The sequence below is a fragment of the Haliaeetus albicilla genome, chromosome 7, assembly GCF_947461875.1.
Source record: "Haliaeetus albicilla chromosome 7, bHalAlb1.1, whole genome shotgun sequence".
NCBI lineage: Eukaryota > Metazoa > Chordata > Aves > Accipitriformes > Accipitridae > Haliaeetus > Haliaeetus albicilla.
Window position 1 is genome coordinate 43,257,511 of NC_091489.1, and position 19,120 is coordinate 43,276,630.

The following is a 19,120-nucleotide window of genomic DNA, read 5'->3' on the forward strand; positions in this document are numbered from 1 at the left end:
CTGCAGGAAAACTTCTTAAGGTGGTGAATCATTGATGGGGGACATTTGCTGATAGAGTTACTATGGATCAAATAACATTTACATCTTAAATTTAAAATTATTTCTCCATGACAGAGTTCAAGGACTGTTTACCCAGTGTACATCACTTCTTTTGCTAGAAGAGAAAAAATTAACTCTGGCTTCTCTGACAAGACCAAAAAAAACCCCCACAGGTCCTGACCTCATTAATAGCAAAATATATCGAAATTTCATGTAAGTGGAATAAATCCAACTTCACAGCAGCATGTAATAAGAGAGGACCGTGTCTCTTTATAGTTCCAGTTCCCAACTTCTGCAGCAGTATTGTGATATAAATGCAAACCACAAATATCCACTTTTTCCTCTGATCTCACCCCTGGTATCATTTGTGAGCATATTTGTTATCTGGCCCTTTTCCAAAAAGCTGTTAGCCCAGGATCTACATGTAGGACTGTGGTAATTCACCCCTCCTGCCTACTAGCATTACAGTATAGGTCAGTCTGTGGATCCTAAAGAGCTTGGTGCTTCAAGCAAGCTGCTTTTGAAAACAGTTTCTTACACCTGCCAAAAAGCAACTGGCCTCAAAGTTCAGCATTACAAGAGATCTTCGACCTATAGAGCACCTTGACTTGCTTGTTGACCACAACGCAGTTATCAGCTAGTACCTCCCCTGGCACTGTTTACAAAGGCCAACCTGTCAGACCTACGCACAATGGCTCTCCAGTAGAATTTACTAAGAGCTGGGCACCTGAAAAGCACCAGCTTTTTTAATGCCACGTTCTTCACTTTATCTATGTTTGGCTTGGCAAATTTGCTCCAAGAAATAGGCTTGATAGCGGCTTTACTCTCAATAAGAATACCACAGGTGTACACTTGGTATGGTTTTGGAACTACAGAATTGTTTGCTTTGTTGCTCAAAGGTGTATGTAGGAGTAATGGCCTGCAGCAGATTTCTCACAGAGAACAGATTTCTCACAGAGAACAGTGCATATTTTGTGCTATTTTGGGCTTTGATTTGTCAGAACTTACACTGGCTGACAGATGGGTGAGGGGGAGATTGGGAATCAATGCCTGTTGCTTTTGATAGACACAAGTAGATTTTCCAGGTCTCTCTTTTCAGGGACTAATACTGCCAGTCAGTAAAGGGTAACAAGGAAAACCAAGTTTCCTCTTTCTCAATTCAAGTTTCTTCCAGTTCTTCTAATGACTGGACTAGATACCTGACTTACTTTAAGACAAGATTTTGTCCTGCGTAATTTATGAGTCATCCTGTTTTATCTGCTACTCGTTCAGGGTTATCTGTTTTCTTTCCTAGGAAAAGCTAGCAGGGGTATCTATTTCCCTTTATCTGATTTTAATTTTCTCAGACCTCTTGCAAGACTGAATTCTGTAAGTTCAAGAGAAAACAGGGACCTCCCACTGAAGTAACTGTTATTTCTGATGCTACCTTACAAAAAGGCCACGTCCCAACAAATTCTAGATCTCCACAAATCCAAAGCAGACACCGCTTTTGCACTTCCTTATTATCAGTGCAATCTCATTTTGTAGCTCCATTGCTTCATGCCTTTTGTAACTGCAATCAACAATACAGCGAGTCAGTAACATGATCTATGGTGACCATTCCTGTATCACCGTCTTTTGCAACTGCAATCAACAATACAGCGAATCAGTAACATGATCTATGGTGACCATTACTGTATCACCAAAGTATTACATGTCTTAGTACTTCTGCAAATCTCACAGAAAAGAGACGCTACCTGCTGGATTCCAAGTGTGCATTAAAATATGTCAGAAAAAATGACACACATAGAACAAGTGTTATACTGAATGGATTTGAAGCAGAGGAATACAGTGTCTCCAGAAGCACAGATTTTCTCCTTGAATTTAATAGAAATTAGTTGCTGCTTTTACTTCCAAAGCCAGGAGTAGGAATTTGAATTGCTGGGTGACCAAGATGGGCTGAGCATTGGTTCTTTGTAGAAAATACAGACAATACTTTCCCATGACATGAACAGCTAAATACTTCCAAGATTGTCGTACAGTTCTCACATAGACAGACAGAGGTGAATTTCACTGTATCATCACCAGCATGTAGGGAATCTTAATGGAGAGTCCCAACAGCCCTCACCTTATTTGGGGGCCACTGTTAGAAAATACATTTTTGAAATCTTTTTGTTTAAGTCTAAATACAATCAGCAACAGAAGAGTTGCATAAAACCAAGCATGGCAACTTTAAAACTGAATTTATCCGAGGTCAATGTACCGCTGGGTGTTGTACAAAGAAAAGTTATATTCTCGCTGATTAGGTTTTACAGGCTCTTTTTTTTTTTTAGAGGAACCTTGAAGAAGAAAGGTTCACCTATAGCTTTTACAAGATGATCTAGGTTCTTATACACAGTTTTAATATGTCTCTCATTGTGCTGTATACATACAAGCACTTAGCGCAGCAAATCAGCAGGACTACTGATTCATCAGGTATGTGAAATATGGGACAGGGTCCATTCCATGGAAGTACAACCCACCTGAGAAGTTATAAAGTCACTTAGAGAAGCTAATCAGTCAGGTAAAAGTTGAGATAAAAGTACTAAGGACTTGTTAATTGAATACTTCAACAATTCCAGAAATAAAACTACTGAGTTAAAGATCAACCAACCTGGGGCTGGAGTTTGTCCTTCTGCCAATTTCTGTGATGCACCATACAAGCCCAGTGTCTGCAAGGATCAAGGCTTCATTTGGCAAATTTATTAAGCGTGTACCTGGCTTCAAACCGATTCACTGATAAACTAGCTCAGTGAGACTTTTCTCATAGAAATGAGCCATTTACTATTTCAGGCTTCTGGAAATAACCCAACAAATTCTTTCATCAAGAAATAAACCAACAAGCATAAAGATGGCCTCCAAAACTCAGTACCAAGCAACTCCTTTGACTTGCCATTATTAGAGTTTCTCAGTTTCTTTGGAAGGGGAAGCCACAGTTTCATTCTTGTTGCCCTGTGGTGAATGACTCCTTTTACGTGCAGTAGAAACACAATACGCTCACGGATAGGTGCTGGGGACCCAAAGAAAGCATAAGCATTCATTTCATTCAGGTCAGGGGCTCACCTTCTGTGGATGGAACTTCCAAAAGCAAGACTGACTGTTTGCCATATTTTCTGGATTTCACTCTGGTAGGTGACACTTTTGAATCTTCCCACTTCCCCAGTCTAGCTGCAGAGAGAAAAGAAAAAGTAGCTGATAAGAGAAGATTAAAAGTAATTCTTGTACCTCCATGGTACACACCATGTCATCTATGACTCCAGCACTTCACGTACAATGGAAAGATACTAACAAGCATTTTCTTCATTAGTTTTAATTTCTTAGTTCTAGAAATAAGGATTTCCCATTTTGACTATAAATTAAACCCCTTTACTTGGGGCTTTTATTCCTCCCCTAAGAGCACAGCTGATATGATATTCTCTCCTCTCATGTTTGAAAACAAGATTACAGAAGCATCTACTTCAGGCTACCTACCCAGGAACTTTGGAGCGACAATGCTGTGGTCTTTCAGCCGTGGTGTAAAAACAGCTTCTTGGGAACCTCCATGTGCTGCGAGGGATAAAAGCATGGTATTAAAACCAGAAACTTTCAGAAGAACATTTCCTGGAGGTAGAAATGGGACCATCAGGAAATCTCTGTCCTACACTAAGGCAATCCTGACTTCCACCATTTTCAAAAGCAGCCTTAATTTCGGTGTCCAGTTTCTGGTATCTTAGCTCTGTCTTCAGTAAGTGTTCAACTTCACTAGGTCCTATTGTCTCTGAGCGGAGCTAAGGATGCTCAGAGGCTCAAGTTCGGAATCCAGAACAAAGATCCTCTTTAACTTTCAACCTTCACCTGTGTGTGGGTATTTCTCTAGCTACAAAGGAAAATAAAAGCATCTACAATACAGAGATTTGCAAATTTACATACGTGTGACTGAGCAGCACACAAAACTCTGTCTCACTCAGGAGCTGCGATGCATAGTGGTCCTGGTTCTGGAGCAAATTCTTCACCTGGCCATTCTCATCTGCCAATTCAGTTTCACCTGTAACACACAGAAGTCTAGGTCAGGGTTCAATAGCCTGAAGCTACTAAGAGCTATGGCAATTAAATTCAAGACATGTGTCAGCGATGCAAAGGTTAATCCACATCCGAAAAACAGCCCAAAGTGGGTGCATTTTTGTTGAGTACTATGATTCAGGACCATCTCTAAATAATCATCTGCCTCTCACCCTAGTGGTGAGTCAGCTGAGTTACATTGATGCGTATGCTTTTTGTCAAGGCAAAAACCAGGTCATAAAACTCAGCGCAAACCTCTTTTGCTGTGGGATAAGCTGCCTCATAATACATTGCACTTGCTATGTCTAGGAGAATTCAATAGATAGCCATTACGGTTTTGTTAATCAGTGGCAACTTGACAGGCTTAGTTAATGTGACTGTATTCAAGGACTGAGTGTGAAAACCTGCAAAGAATCTGCCAGTAGATCTTGGTTGTTGGCATGTTTCATCACGTTGACATAGTAATGAAATCCTCGTTGGAAAATAGCCATCTGAAGAAAATATCATCAGACCTTTTCTTCTAACAGCATTTAAAAGGACTGTATCTATCTGTGTATATGTATAATGAGAGGCAAGGATTAACCAAGATAATGAGCGCAGTCAGGGGCAGCCTCAGTAACTGCAACAAACACCATCAGGAACATTATCTGGCTTTGTTAACACACTGGGAGGCTTGATGATGGTTTCACGCTGGAAGACAGAATCAGCAGAAACCACCCAGCTCATTTCAGAACTCAGAACCACACACAGCCATAAACCAGAGGTTCCTTCTCAGGGAACTCAACCATACCTTGCTTCTCACAGCCGCAGCAGTATTTGATGCTCTCCAAGAGAAGCTGAAATTTACACTGAATGTTCAAAAGGGCCTTTTCATTTTCTGTTAAGAGAGGCGTAAGTCAAAGCAACCGAATAAAAACCAACAGCCCAGTGACCCTTCTCCAAATTCCAAATTAAGTGACCCTCCACTCGATTACTCTTATCGGCAGTCGCAGGTAAATGGCACCCTCCCAAATGTGAGGGGACTTCACAGCTACTCCAGACAGCACTGGACTCCTGGAAGATTCCATAGACCACTAGAAAAAGAGCTATCAACAGTAAATACTTCAGAAGTAGAACAACAACAATGGTTGCACCAATCCTCTTTTTATTTGTTCTTTCCAAGGAACTATTAACAGAGTATGAAAAGAAACATTGCGTGAAACTCTGGTCTTTTTATTGATATTCTTTGGTTCTATGGGAAAAAAAGACACAAAACATTCTGAAACTCAAAAATGTTTACTTATAACTGAAGTGTACTTGTTAAGAAAACCACAGTGGGGAAAAAAGAAAACGTCTAGCAAAATTCCATACAAATACCTTTGTTTTGATCTAAAACAAAAAATTGCTTGAATTTGAAAACTGTTACAACGAAAAATTTGACAAGTTTTATTTACTAGTGCCTTCCACCCTGCCTTTTACAAATGTAACCTGGAACCACAAGTCACAGAGAACTTTTATCACCTCTCTCAGTATGATGTTTCCCTGTGGATATTAGAGACAGCAATCACTGAAGACGCTTACCTCTGCGTAGTACTGTTATAAACATACCTGCTGATAACCTGAAAAAGAGAGCAACATGGAGAGCAATGACAGTTTTTTCACTACTATATTGTAGAACAGGCAATCACAGAAAGTGGCCTACAGGTGTTTTGTAGTGTTTGCCTGTAGATATGTTTTGCTTCCTAAAATCGTCCCATTTTCCCAAAGCCCCTTCAGAGCATCAGCAAGTACCTAAATTCTCCCAAGGTGAAGTTGCAAAGGAACCAAAACAAGTGTTTTGGTTTTGGGAGCAAGCTCAGAAAATGGGGAACCACCAAAATGAGTAGATGAAGGCAAAAGACCTTGCAGTTCCTCTGGATCCACCAGAGACGCCAGTTACTGGAAGCAAAACCGAGAGCTTCTGTCTTGGCTCCTGGGCACTGAAGTCTCACTCTCTTAATACCCACTATGGTTATGCAAAGGCAGGAGGAGTAAACACAGATTTGCGTCTAGGAACCGGGAAGGAGTGGGTTTACAGACCTCTTCACACATAAGCAATTCAGTCAATATTGCAGTGAAAAGAGAATAGGCTTTGCTGTTGGAAACACTTGGCTGAAGCCTACCTGTGGAGGTTGCCAAGGTACTGTGCTGGCTCATAGTCAAGAGATTTTACATTGCTGTACTTCACCTGGAACTAAGGAATATTCCGCAGAAAGAGATGGAGCAAGTGTTCTGATTCTGCTCCTGTTCCACAGAAGCAAAGGCCACTTCACAGCCAGGCTCTCCTGGCGTCATACAGACAGGCCAAAAGAGTAAGAATGGTAGGAAAGCTATTTTCAGTTTCAACATCAGGCTCCCAGAGCACTGGTTACCAGCTGCTATATTGATCCCTGCTGTCACCACTACAGGGAGTAGTTTAAGTGTACTCTTTGCTCAAAAAATCACATCTCTAGAGACCTTCAAGGTCTCTACCAGCAGACCTTACAGAAACCAACGTGAGTATACTGAAAGCATGCACAGGCAACGTAGAGATGCTGGGCAAGGCTTAGAAGTATGGCTCTAAACTGTACTTGAAAAACCCTCACAAATATCCTTTGTATCCAAGATCATAAAGGCTATAAAAAATGCATTGATAAGTACGGGCTCTTATGCCAGCTGTGGCCTCACGTGTTTTCTGCTTTACTGACTTAACAATGAAAACTATAAAATTATTAAACAATGTCAAGAACCTCAGCTTCCTTCTCAAGCCTACAAATTATTGATAATCCAAGGCAAATGTGAAAGTATTTCAACCAGGTTAAGCAAACAGAATATGGATTATCCATTACATATTCGACCAAGTACATCTCTAACTAAATACTTAGCTATTCTTATACTTCAGGTACTGCAGCTCTGTCCGCAGGCGCACACACCCTCCTCCCATAATCCACATTTAGCCATTGCCAAGGACAAGCTACGTTCCTCAAGGAAATAGGCTGGTGGCTATTTTACTTTGCAGAAGGTGAAATACTTCTGCTTCTGTCTCTTCAATCCTCTGAGCAATGCAGCTCCTCTTTATTTCCAGCAGCAGAGCTTCATCCCTCTTTGTGGCCCAAGAATCCAGCAGCTCAGAAGAGGGCTGAGCTCCCCACGCCTGTTTGATGTTTGCTGTCTGTTACAGAAATTCAAAACAAAGGCAGAGCGTCAGTGGACAGCAGCAAGGGATTGCTATGCCACCACTATGGCAGCCTAGTCCAATGGGCAAAAAAACAGGGCAGGATCTACTGCCAGCACTATACGCTGACTCAGTGACTCTAGAGTATGTGGCAAGCTACATAGTGCACACTGATAGCATATTCAGGCCCTTGCAAAGCTCTCTGTATCTGAATTTCAAAATAATGCAAATGATCCACCCATAATTACACCAAAACCACACCATTAATAATTTCAAACTCTAAACATCACAGTCTAAAAATTCAGCAACAGCTTGAGGAAAACACTCTGTTCAGAAGACATCCTGCTTATTTTAACTCTTTGTTTATTTACTACTATAAACCAGTACACATGAAGAGAACCAGCTGCCTTACTCTCTTGCTGGTAAATTGCTTCCTAAGATCACAGATCTTGGCTGTATTACAACATTTTCCCTGGAAACCTTTTGTGATGAACAGAAAAGCTCTAACAAATGAATTAATAAGAAACAAAAATCTTCCAGTTGTGTAAGTACCTGCTGAGAAAAAGAAGAAAACAAGTCTACATGTGTGAATTAGTCAAGCACTTTGGTCTGCTTATTGGCCTTCTGGTGACTTCTTTTTAATGACCTGCAGCTCAACAGCAGACATCTGTGTGTTTTACCAAGGCACCAAAGATGAGAGACAACTTCTCTCGCCACATTTTGTAATCTCATATCCTATCCACTATAGGGAAACAGAAACTGCAATACAGGCTAAGATCCGTTACCTGTATTAACAAGGTCTGAAGGTTGCTGCAGATTCATCAAAGCTTGCTTGATCTCACACAGAGTCTTGGCAAGGGGGGAAGCTGCTATCAGGCCCTCCACCTCCAACTCAGTCAGATAAGCCAAATGGAGATCTAAACGTGAAGAAAACGGGGGGGGGGGGGGGCACTTTTAAGCCTAAAGGAAGAAGAGGCTCTTCATGTCTGGATGACTGCAACATACATGCTGCCACAAGGAAATACTGTGCTGAGCAGAGAGAATGCCTACCCAGAGCCTGTGAGGATCACAGAACTGATGGTACAGAATTTTCCTGACCTCCCCACATTAGCATTTAATTAGTATAGTGACACCTAATCTCTTCCCTACAGGTAGTCACCTAAGATATAGCTGTAAAGGGTCTGCGGGGAGGAAAGCTCCTTGACTTCCCTCTTACAGAAGAACAGAGGAGGCAGAAGTGGCTTTCCTGAACTGGAAAAATTTCAATTGTCCACCTCAGCAAAAAAAAAATTATGTGAAAGTAAGAGCATAAACGGGAAAAAGTAATTATACATTTGCTCTGTTAGCAAACATATATACTCTCTCTTAACCTTGACTTCACTGACTCAGCCTTCTACTGTGATTGCTGAAAAGTACCCATGGCACCCACAACTAAGTCACTGCCCTTACCATGTTCTTCATGTCCAGGGAAGCTGAAAAAAGAATCTTTCCTACTGAAGAGCTCATATTGCTGTGGCAGCTCATGGTCCTGTGGGATAAAAAGGGCCCAAGAGTTAAAGAAACGGGCAAGCGGAAAAACTAGCAGAAAGGTGAGAGATAGCCCAGCAACAGACACCTGCAGCTCACCTGCCCTTTGACTACTTCTGATTTACTTCCACTGGCTAGGCTGTCCAGTGAGGGTACAACTGTCATCACATTCTGTCCTTGGACCTTCTGCTCCATCTCTCGTTTCACAGCTACATTCTTGTACAGAGCATTCCCAAGCAGCATTTCCAGAGCTTTCATTAACTGTGTTGTCTCTCGCCACGGAGCACCTAATGAACCTGACAAGCAATTTAAATGGACTTCTACAGAACCACATGAAGAACTGTAATGATCTCCAGAGTAAAACCAAGAGCAGGAACCTTTCTTTGGAAATTCCACAAGATGGTTCCAAGATGCCTCATGCTGTAACATTTCCAAATTAACTCTGTGCTTACCCGTTCCTAAGCTGACAGACCTGTCTTCTCATGGAACTCACATGAAGACAGGCTGTCAGCTCTTACAGAACTACAAGAAGACTGGAAGACATGATCTGGTGGGATCTTTTCTCGTGTGTACAACCCATGTTTTGTTTTGTTTTTTTTTAACTGGTTCACTGACGCTACCCTTACACTCCGCTTCTCTCTTGCTCTGCACTCTGGTGCTCTCACCTGCTTGGAAGTTGTTGCTACAGCATTCATCACATTGTTCAACGCCCACTGCTGCCCGGCTGCTGTCTGCAGGTTTATGCCCACAAATCCTTTGCCTGGCAAGGATTTTCAGGGCTTCAGAGTCCAGTGCTTGCACCATGTCCTGTTTACAGAAAGCAGCGGTATTATATTCTGAAAACCTCACAATTCACCCATTCCACACTCTGCCTCTCATATCAAAACAGAGATTAGTGTAACTATTTCATGCCAAAATAAGGTACCAAAAGGAGTAAGACCTATCCCTCAGTAAACTGCCACTTCAGGGGAATCACTTATCTTACAAATTTCACAGTTACAAGACTCCCTTCCCTCAACTGTTTCTTCACACTGACCATGAGACTTTGAATCTGCTGGCTGATTCTGTTGTAAAACACCAACACATCCATCCTGTGCTTTGCCAGCTGAGATGCCAGGTGCAAATTTTGATCTTCCAGCTTATCGTACAGGGTGCGAACACTGAAATCCTCCAGAACCCTCAGTGCAAAACGCTCTTCTGAAACACAAGGTAAGTTTCACACTTAACCGCTGGCCACAAGTCTATTCTAATTTATTTCCCAGAAGGGGCACTGCCTGTCCATAGGATGCAAAAGCATTTTGTGTACTGTGAAGAACGAAAATGGTTGAGGCAAGAGATGTAAGAGAAGGTCTCGTTCCTTAGTGAGGGGGAAGATGACAGAGCGTTACTATCAACTCCTAACTTGCCCAGTAAACTGTCAGGGTGCTACTTGTCTGTAAGCAATTCTCGGCATCACTAGATGGTGCCATCTGCTGGGTTCTGGACTTACTCTACCCTGTGAACATCCTGAAATTCCCAAAAAGAGGTCATTCCCAGAAGGCAAACAAGGCCCATCAGTCATGTGCCTTCAGAGAATAGAATGACCAACAGGAGAACCCAAGAAAATATTTTTAAAGATCTTTATTTTCTTCATTAGTCATCTGAACCCACTACTGTTTTAAGGGACGTTTCAGGGCTGGCCACTTACCTCCTAATTCCTAAGGAAGAAAACACTAACGCATTCCAATGACAGGAGGTTACACTCCCCAACTGGAGAGATAAAACGAACATAGCATAGAAGCGCGTGTGGTATGCACACACATGCGTGTGTGTGTGTAAATGTGCGCAAACATGCGAGTGCATAGCAGCCAAAGTGACTGCGTGACCTCAAGCGTGTGCATAAATTTCTGAGTAGGCACAAAATATCATAGTAGAGAGTTAACAGAAGACAACAGAATGGGGACTAAGTGGGAAGAAGCCGATGGGAGAACACCTGGGGCTGGCACCGCACTTCACCTGCATTATGCACAGCTCCTTTCTCTGTGAAGCCAGCATCTTCTCCAGAAGCATGAGGACCAACCATCTGATAGAACTGAAGGCTAGATGGAATGACAGAAGGGATGAAGAATATCTCATTCTTCTCAGTAAAATCAGATAGTGCATTATTACAAGCCTAGTTCAAGCAGAAGAACAAGTTTCTTGTCTAGATTTTGAAGTCAAAACATGCAGGGGAAGCCTAGGTCAGGTAATTCAGACAATAATACTCTACGCAGATGACACAACAGAGCTGTTTTACACTATACTGGAAGAGAGCTGGAATACTGCTGGGGAGCTCCTGGGTAATACCAAGAAACTCCCTGTGCAGGTAGAAACTCAGTGTACTGTAAAGCTGGCAAGAAGTCCAGCATCAGGGACTGAGTCAGTAATTACAATAGGGCATGCTTTTGTATTATCAAGGTCTGAGCTCCTGATACCTACCATGCAAAGGTGGTTTACCTGTCTTTAAGGAGGACGTACTCTGGCGGGATGTGCGGCTCACCCAGGCTCCTCCATCGTGGCTTCCAGCTCTTCAGGGGGCTAATGATAGGGACAGCAGGCTGGAGCACTACAGCCAGGGTTGTCAGCACCACGATCAGGAAGCCCAGAACAAAAAGGACCACTGGGGAAGCCAAGAGGGATGGCAAGAAGTAAGAAACATAGGAAGCAGTGTGTATCAATACCACAGTCTCCCTTTTACACTTCACTAAAGGCTCTCCCTCCCAGACAAAACCAATATTTAGAAAATTTCGTATTCATCACACGGGCTTCTGCTTCTCCCCTTGCTGATCTGGTGCACGCAGGCAAGGAGGAAAAATGCTTTCAGCACTGGTAGCTGAACGTGACAGAACCAAGGATCACGCTCGCAAGCCACGCTTTCATTCCTATTGCTTTACTGTCCTCTCACTGATGGACAAAGCACTGGTATGTACACAGCACTTACACAGAGGTATGGCTTTGAGGAAAGACCTTAACTGCCCTTGTGTTTAGCCTTTAGTGAACTTTTAAATTCTGCATTTAATTTCACTTTAGTTTGTCACAGAAACACACTAACACTTTCTGCTTTCAAGCCAAGGAAAGCAAAGCCCTCAATTACTTGAATTCTTCAAGCAGGGTGTGGAGAGAAACACAACTGCTCCTTCCCTCTCTTTCCCCCTTCAGCTCCTACACAGGCAGGTTCTTGGCTAGAGAGCAGTGAACTTTGGGAAGGGAATCTCCACAGGAGAAAAGGATTAAAGCTGACAAAGCCAGTGGTTTTATGGTATTAAAAAAAAAAAATAATGCTTGTTTAAACACACCTGAAGAGGTACAAGAAAGGTCATGGCTAAGCATCAAGGTTCAAGGTAGGTATCACAGTGTTTTGGCTGTACCTGTGATAGCAGCCCAGTTAGGAGCCAAGTTCAGATCCCGTTGCTTCAAAACGCCATGTCTGGCCAGCTGGAACAGAGAAGAGGGCTGGAAGGATACATCTCTGCGGTCACAGCCCACATTTGCTTCATTCACAGTCACAATCAGGAAGTGTTCCTGAATGGTCCTATCCCTGAAAACATATGTCCCAGACTCCAGGAAAACATGGGCAAACCTAGAAGGGAGAAGTAAGGAAGGTGCCGGTTGATCCAAACTTTCTTTAGCCTCCAGCTGCGATGATGGTTAAATACATGGACTTGAACACGCCAAATTTTGGCATTTTCACATACTGCTCGCTTCCAAGGACCTACTGATTCTGTGAAAGACTCGCTCTCAGGTCCTGCCCATAACACATGCACTGTTAATCACGCCAATTATTACCAGGAGATGTTGAGGTGAGTCTCCTGGACGAGGTGGTCTAGCCTTCGGAAGGGTCCAAAATCCCAGCTTGGGTTGCTGTTATATAGATGCTGCTTCTGATAAACAGGGTAATAGCTGGATGCACGATCTGGGAACAGTTCATCACAGTGTCAGCAACTTGGACCCACTTTGGTTAGGATAGCTGACACTGGTCTGGCAAAGAACTATGTAACTGCATTTCTTTTATAGGGCTATGCAGTGTCAACTCATTTAATTGACTTATGCAGTACTGCCCAAGAAAGGCTTACACTTTCTAACAGAGGAAAAATTCTACCTCTATTCTACAGAAATCCAGTCTAAAAGTAAAAAACACCAGGTAAGTCACTGGCAGAGCCTAGACTACAGTTCTGGAATCCCCTGAGGGCAAGTGAGTCAGGGAGGTGAAGGAGAGTGCTCATACATGTGGTACTACCAAATGTGGAGTCATTGCTCTAAACAGGTCTAGACACATATATCTGCAAAGAGCACACAGACCCAAAACCACTCACTGTGAGAATTGATGCTAAGCTGGAAAAGGATCGTGTCTCCTGCTTCCAAACATACTACTGGGTTAGGAACAAGGGGCAAGGCATGGATATCTTTGGAGGAAGTCCTCTGGACTCGATGACCTTTCTGCAGCAACTGATGTGATGAAAAATCTCCTGCCACAGGCAACAGGACAAAACAAAATTAATTCTGCAAAAAGAGCAGCATGTGAAAACACCTAACCCTTAGCAATGAAGGACTATTTATTTTGTGTCTGTGGGCAATTACAGCTCACAAGGCCAAATTCTGCTCTGAGTCACACTACCATAAATGAGGAGCAACTGGAATTAGGAGCCAGCATGCACTTGCCAACAGATTTGCCTCCAAACTGAGTTTCCTTCTAGTTCCTTGGAAGGCCAAAATCATCCTACAATCTTTATTTGACTTGTTTCCAGGGAGCTAACCATGCAGCCACTGCAGGTCCCCATTGTTTACTCCCAGATAGCACGAGATCTTTCCCTACTTTGTAAATAGTTTGAAGTGTCTGACAATCAATTCCCTCTGTGCCAACCTGCTGTCTGCTTGCTGTGCCAACTTGAAAGGAAATTAATGGCTTAGTCTGGCTGGAACTTAGGTTCACTCTCAGGGGCTTGCAAGCCTTACCCGTGAGAAATGCATCCAGTACATCTGTGCTGGAGACAATGAAACCTAGCACTCCACTGGGACTAAACAGAACCAAATGCACTCGCTGACTTTTCTGCACATGTTCATCTGGGCCCAGAACATTTGCCACTTCCTATTAAAAGCAGAGAAGAACACTGATCACTGATACAATCAACCCTGGACTCGGACCCTGGTTTGTGATCAACCTTACCTTCAGCTGTACAAGACTGCTCTAGTGAGGTTTTATCCCCACCATTCAGGAACTATAATTTCTCAGTAATACACCAACCTGCTGCCTGATCAGTACTCTAGGCAATGAGAGATATTGAGTCTCTCCTCTCTGCTCACGGTTTTGTACCCTTCTGTAACCTCAGCCCCCAAGAGTCCCTTTACCTAACCGTAGTCTATAAGGGCTCTCTCCAGACTTGCATGCTGGGAAAGCATTCCCTCACTCCATACTTACCCTCGCTTCTCCTTCGTTTATCCTCAGAAGCAGCTCTCTATTGATACCAAATCCCAAGGAGATCCGTGGGGCTCTCTGCAAACACAGTTGGTCACAGAGTTCCTCCGAAGAGACATACTGCTTGCAGTGACATCTATAAAGTGGACAAAAGGTCTCGATCACTCGTGATCTCTGAGCAAACAGCTACAACATACTGATGGTCAGGCTAGCCCCAGTATCTTACAATCTACGCAATGAGTGGACCTACTCTATATCCATGTAAAACAGGATAGAGCAAACTCACAGACCATCTCATCCAGTACTCTGTCTGCTAGTAGGTGCACGGGAAAGGCCAAAATACGATACCCCACTCTGTAACAGGCTTCTCTTGGTGGCTAATAGAGATGAACTTTGGTCCTGTAACAGAGTATTATGCATCCCTCCCTAAAGTTCTGCTTTAAGAAAATGGGTGAAAGCAACAGAGTACCATTTTAACACACTAGATTTCTGTGCAATCCATGTCGGGAGAAGATTTTGCAATACAGAAGCTTATTCACAAAGAGAAAAAAGTAGTATCATATGACAAGAACTAGCTTCAATGTTTTAGTCAGCATTGAAGGCGGGGGGCACAGGAATGAGGATCCATTTCCTCAGTTCTGGTCTAAATCTAATAGAGGGATCATCCACTTTAGGGAGGGCTCAACCTGAGGTACACAGAAAAGGTCTACCTCAGAAAACGTGAGCTCTGTTCGCCCTCATGTTGTCACTCAGTGTTCATTCTGGTGTCTCCACCCAAGCATACAAAACCACTAGGTAATGTTGAAAACACAGACATACTCTCCAGGTAGAGGAATGAGGCCAACAAATGTGGACTGAAGGCTGGTATCTCCACAGAAAGGAACTCCAGCAATGGAAAATTTCTCAAAAAGACCTCCCACAGCCCTACCCTGGAATGACTTCATGGGATCAGTAACTCAGCCACTCAGAACTAATTGTGAAGTACTTCTTAATGAGAGGCTGGGCTGAGACTTACATGCCCAGCTCTGCATTAATCTCTCCACCTGCAGGCCCACAAGAAGGAGAGCAGTCATATTGCTCAGGAAAAACACACTGGCGCGTAGATGCTAGACGGACCTCTCCAGGAGCGCAGAGCTCATCCACCTGAAAGAACAACACTCATCCAATGTGTGAAACCAGACAAGCTCTAGCACTTCAACAAGATGCAGCAGACAAAATTATCTCCCTCCCCCACCCACACTGCTGACATTCAACGTAAAGGTAATCCAACAAGGTCTGTTAAAAGACAACTTGGAAAGTGTGGAAGAAAGATCACAACACCTTCACTTCCCATCCAAATTCCTCAAGCCGGTCTAATGAAGAACTCCATATGGAGGCTTATATTCCTGCATCTATCATCTGAGACACTTGGCTGCTCCCCACTGCTGTAGTATGGAAGTATCTTTTGCCTCCAGCCCTTATGAATTCCACTTCACGAGATTCTGGTAAAGATGACAAGGCCAATATCCTACAAGGAAGGGGCAAGGGTCTCAAACAAAACAGCTAAAGGACTTGCTTGTGTCTGCAGAAGCCCAGAAAACTAAGCTCAGATTGCACGCACGTACACGCCCTGAGAGAGGGCCTAAAGCACTGAACTACTTTCCTTCTCCTGCATGTCATGCAACAACTTTGTTCTGAAGCCAAACTTTACCTGAGGTCGGCAGTCCTGATTGCTGTTGCTGTCAGGGTCTTTCTTGCCTCGCTCATCATAGTAAATGTAACCTGCCTGGCAAATACAGGAGGCATCCGACTGCTGGAAAGCCCGGTTCAACCCATGGCAGGTACAGCTGGCAGCACCTTAGAGAAAAGGTTGGATTTAGAGTGGTAATCATGGTAGGGAATATAGTTTGCAAAAACTGTGCTCACCAAAAAGCAGCAGTTCCTGTGTTGAATAATACTCTGGCCAAATCACACTGCTCATTTTAGTGACACTCCTGGAGTCTGCTGCCCCACTAGCACAGCAGAGCGGAGCCAACAGGAAAGCCAGCTGGAGCCAGCCTGCCTTTTCCTCCACCAACACAATCATTAGATCATTTCCTGAAGTGCCCATTTAACAAGAGATGCGAAAAGGCCCAGCTGGTCATTTGCCACAGTGGCATTTTGACAAGCACTCCATTAACTTGTACATTAAGCCACTGGATAGGGTAAGGACCCAGTCAATCAAGGCTGCCAAGCCCCTCTCTTGAGCCTCAACACTCTCAAATCCACTTGATCTGAAATGCTGGTACAGTACTGCACAGTACACTAAATAAAGCATATACACTCTCTGCTGTGCTTAGCCACCTACCTTCCAGTTTTCTAGCCTTTTCCCACTTTATCATAGCCAAAGCTGGACATGGTTAGAGTGCCCAGTTTTGGCTCAAAAGCACACCTACATTTAATGCAAGCTCCCCAATTCAGGGTAAAAGTACTCTTGGTGAAACTCCGCTGCTTTCAAAGCAACGATAGAGCAAGAATTAGTAGGGCTGCTCATCTCATCTCTTCCTTCCTTTGAAGATGAATTCAAATCCCTTCGGCTAACAGAGCACAAGAGAACAAAAGACAGCTTTGAAAATTGAATGCTTCTTCTGGGTGGGACAGAGAAAGAGCAGCCAGGCATTGATAGCACACACAGCATCACGAGGATCCCAGGGCTTGTGGTCTGTCATGAAACCATACGGGGGAATCACATTTCTAGGTGATTTCCTTTTTAGCCTTTCTCATAACAGAGGTGAAAAGTTTCCCTCACAAACAGCAACTCACCAGGCTGAGAGGAAGAAGAGCTGCCACAGGGGAAACAGGCAGCCTGAGCAGGAAGGTGATTGAAGGTGTTGGCAGGACAGGCCTGGCAATCCTCTATACGCTTTGCAAAGTTGCTGCTCCCATAGGTCCCCGGGGGACAGGGCAGAGGGGCAGATGCCAGGGGAGGGCAGTAATAGCCACTGGGGCATGGCTTCTTGTGGTAACCCTCACTGCCTAGAGAAAGTGATAGGCTGTTAGACATAGACTCTGCTTAAGGACCCAAGCAAGTGCTAAGAGATAGGCAGAGAGCACTTATTTATTCCAGCGATACATGTACACATACCTATATATATATATGTCCATAAATACAAATATATATAAATACACACATATGCATATATAAAGTTAATCAACATTAAACATTTTTCAATTTATTTTACTTATATTTAAATATAAATCTTGATTCCTTTGTCCCAGTTATTTCACTGGACAAATCCAATGACAAGAGTGGGTAGACATGATCTCCTCCACAGTATATGGCAGGAGCTAACACGTCAGTGAACTCAACATAGGATCCCAGCCAACAGAGACTTTCAAATGCTTGTAAAGCTATTCCTCTTGCATCCTAACCCAGCAGGTTGCAAGCAGCAGTGGCTGTCGCGCAGCAAACTTTGAACCCCTAGGTTCACTCTTCTACTTCTTGTAATACATTAACTCTGAGCCTCTCAGCTAAGCCACAAAATTAGAGAAAACACGACTCGCAAGGGCTTGACAGATCATCCCCTGAGAGGCAGGACACCAATATCCAAACCACTCTTGTCCCATTTCTCTAAACTCTTCTAACAACCCACCACAAACAAATACTCCACAAACTAATGTGACAGCCCTCACCAGGGATTTGTAACTGTAGAGCATTAAGAACTTTGCCCACATAGAACTTAAAACTTTCTCATTACAATTTAAGATGCTACTTCTTGCCCCACTCCGCCACGGCAGCTCCATTTACCTTGCGGGCAGATGAAGCCTGCTGGGCAGGGCTGACAGGGTGCCGTGATGAGAGAGTCACTACGATAGGTGCCTCCATCGCAGATTCTGCAGAATTTCTCAAATGAATCCCTTAGACCAGGCAAGCTGAGGGCCATGTACCCTCCTTCACAAGGCAGTGGATGAGCACTGCCTGGGGGACAGTAGTAGGGAAACACACACCTGGAAGGCAAAACAAGGCAGGAAGAGGGAAGAAAGTCTCTGGAAGTGTTTTGATTTCTGGATTCAATGACCACTGCAAACTGAAGGCAAAATTAAAAATGGTTCTCATCTGGTCCTAGGCTCAAGCTAACTAATAGAAATCATAAATCACCCTCAGTCTTGGAAGTCACCAAATCCGTAACTGTAATTACAAAGATACCTTAGCTTTTGCACAATGCACAAAGACCGTGGTTGAAGCATTAACTCAGGTTTTATCACAGGCACACTTCCCAATATTCAGATTTTTTAGAAACTTAAAGCTGGCTGCACCAAACATGCTAGGTACTCACAGCTGCTCAGGGCTATTGTATGTCGATGATCCTTCGGGACAGTAATACCCAGCAGGGCACACAGAAGGCGCAGCTGTGTGAGCACCACAGTATAGGCCAGGCCTGCAAGGCTTAGGATTTACTGAACCTGGTGGAAAAAAGGGGAAATAGTGATTGATTACGTGACATTTCCAGAACAAGAGAGTGTGTGTTGGGGAGACAGTGAGCAAGGGGGCTTATTAAGTGTGACTGTGCCTAAACACTGCACTTTTCCTCTTGCTCACAGAAGGGCCAGATGTGTTGGGAACCAGTTTGATATTTAACATGGAATGCTAACACCTGAATAACTAGCCCTAGATGATGAAAGATATCTGCTTCTTTTTTAGGACCAGACCACTTCCTTCGAGAACCTCAGCTAAAGGAGAACAGGAAGGGAGAGCTGAGAAACGGGAGATGAGAATTCAAAGGCCAAAAGCCAGGAAAAGGATTCAGGGTAATAAATCCACTTCCAAAGCCACTCCACCAGTGACCATGTCCTAGGAGGGCTACTGCAAAAATGTGTCTAGTCACTGCTAAATGCTGTGGCTGTGCCTGCGGTGCACGGTTCAGCCATCTAGACTC

The 19,120-nt window shown here is 43.6% G+C and overlaps 1 protein-coding gene across 1 annotated transcript in view; it reads right to left on the bottom strand.

The window, feature by feature from the left end:
- Positions 1 to 4,848: 4,848 nt before the first annotated feature.
- LOC104318331 (zonadhesin-like) overlaps positions 4,849 to 19,120 on the bottom strand; it is a 35,814-nt gene continuing 21,542 nt past the window's right edge. The window contains exons 35-52 of the mRNA XM_069788113.1: positions 18,521 to 18,647; positions 17,992 to 18,191; positions 17,007 to 17,219; positions 15,916 to 16,061; positions 15,241 to 15,368; positions 14,229 to 14,361; positions 13,766 to 13,898; positions 13,126 to 13,278; positions 12,599 to 12,725; positions 12,181 to 12,392; positions 11,270 to 11,432; positions 10,790 to 10,872; positions 9,831 to 9,991; positions 9,460 to 9,601; positions 8,894 to 9,090; positions 8,717 to 8,795; positions 8,053 to 8,184; positions 4,849 to 5,693 (exon numbers count right to left, since the gene is read on the bottom strand). Of these exons, the coding sequence (XP_069644214.1) occupies positions 5,671 to 5,693; positions 8,053 to 8,184; positions 8,717 to 8,795; positions 8,894 to 9,090; positions 9,460 to 9,601; positions 9,831 to 9,991; positions 10,790 to 10,872; positions 11,270 to 11,432; positions 12,181 to 12,392; positions 12,599 to 12,725; positions 13,126 to 13,278; positions 13,766 to 13,898; positions 14,229 to 14,361; positions 15,241 to 15,368; positions 15,916 to 16,061; positions 17,007 to 17,219; positions 17,992 to 18,191; positions 18,521 to 18,647 (2,552 nt within the window). The 3' untranslated portion in view covers positions 4,849 to 5,670. The remainder of the gene's footprint in view (positions 5,694 to 8,052; positions 8,185 to 8,716; positions 8,796 to 8,893; positions 9,091 to 9,459; positions 9,602 to 9,830; positions 9,992 to 10,789; positions 10,873 to 11,269; positions 11,433 to 12,180; positions 12,393 to 12,598; positions 12,726 to 13,125; positions 13,279 to 13,765; positions 13,899 to 14,228; positions 14,362 to 15,240; positions 15,369 to 15,915; positions 16,062 to 17,006; positions 17,220 to 17,991; positions 18,192 to 18,520; positions 18,648 to 19,120) is intronic.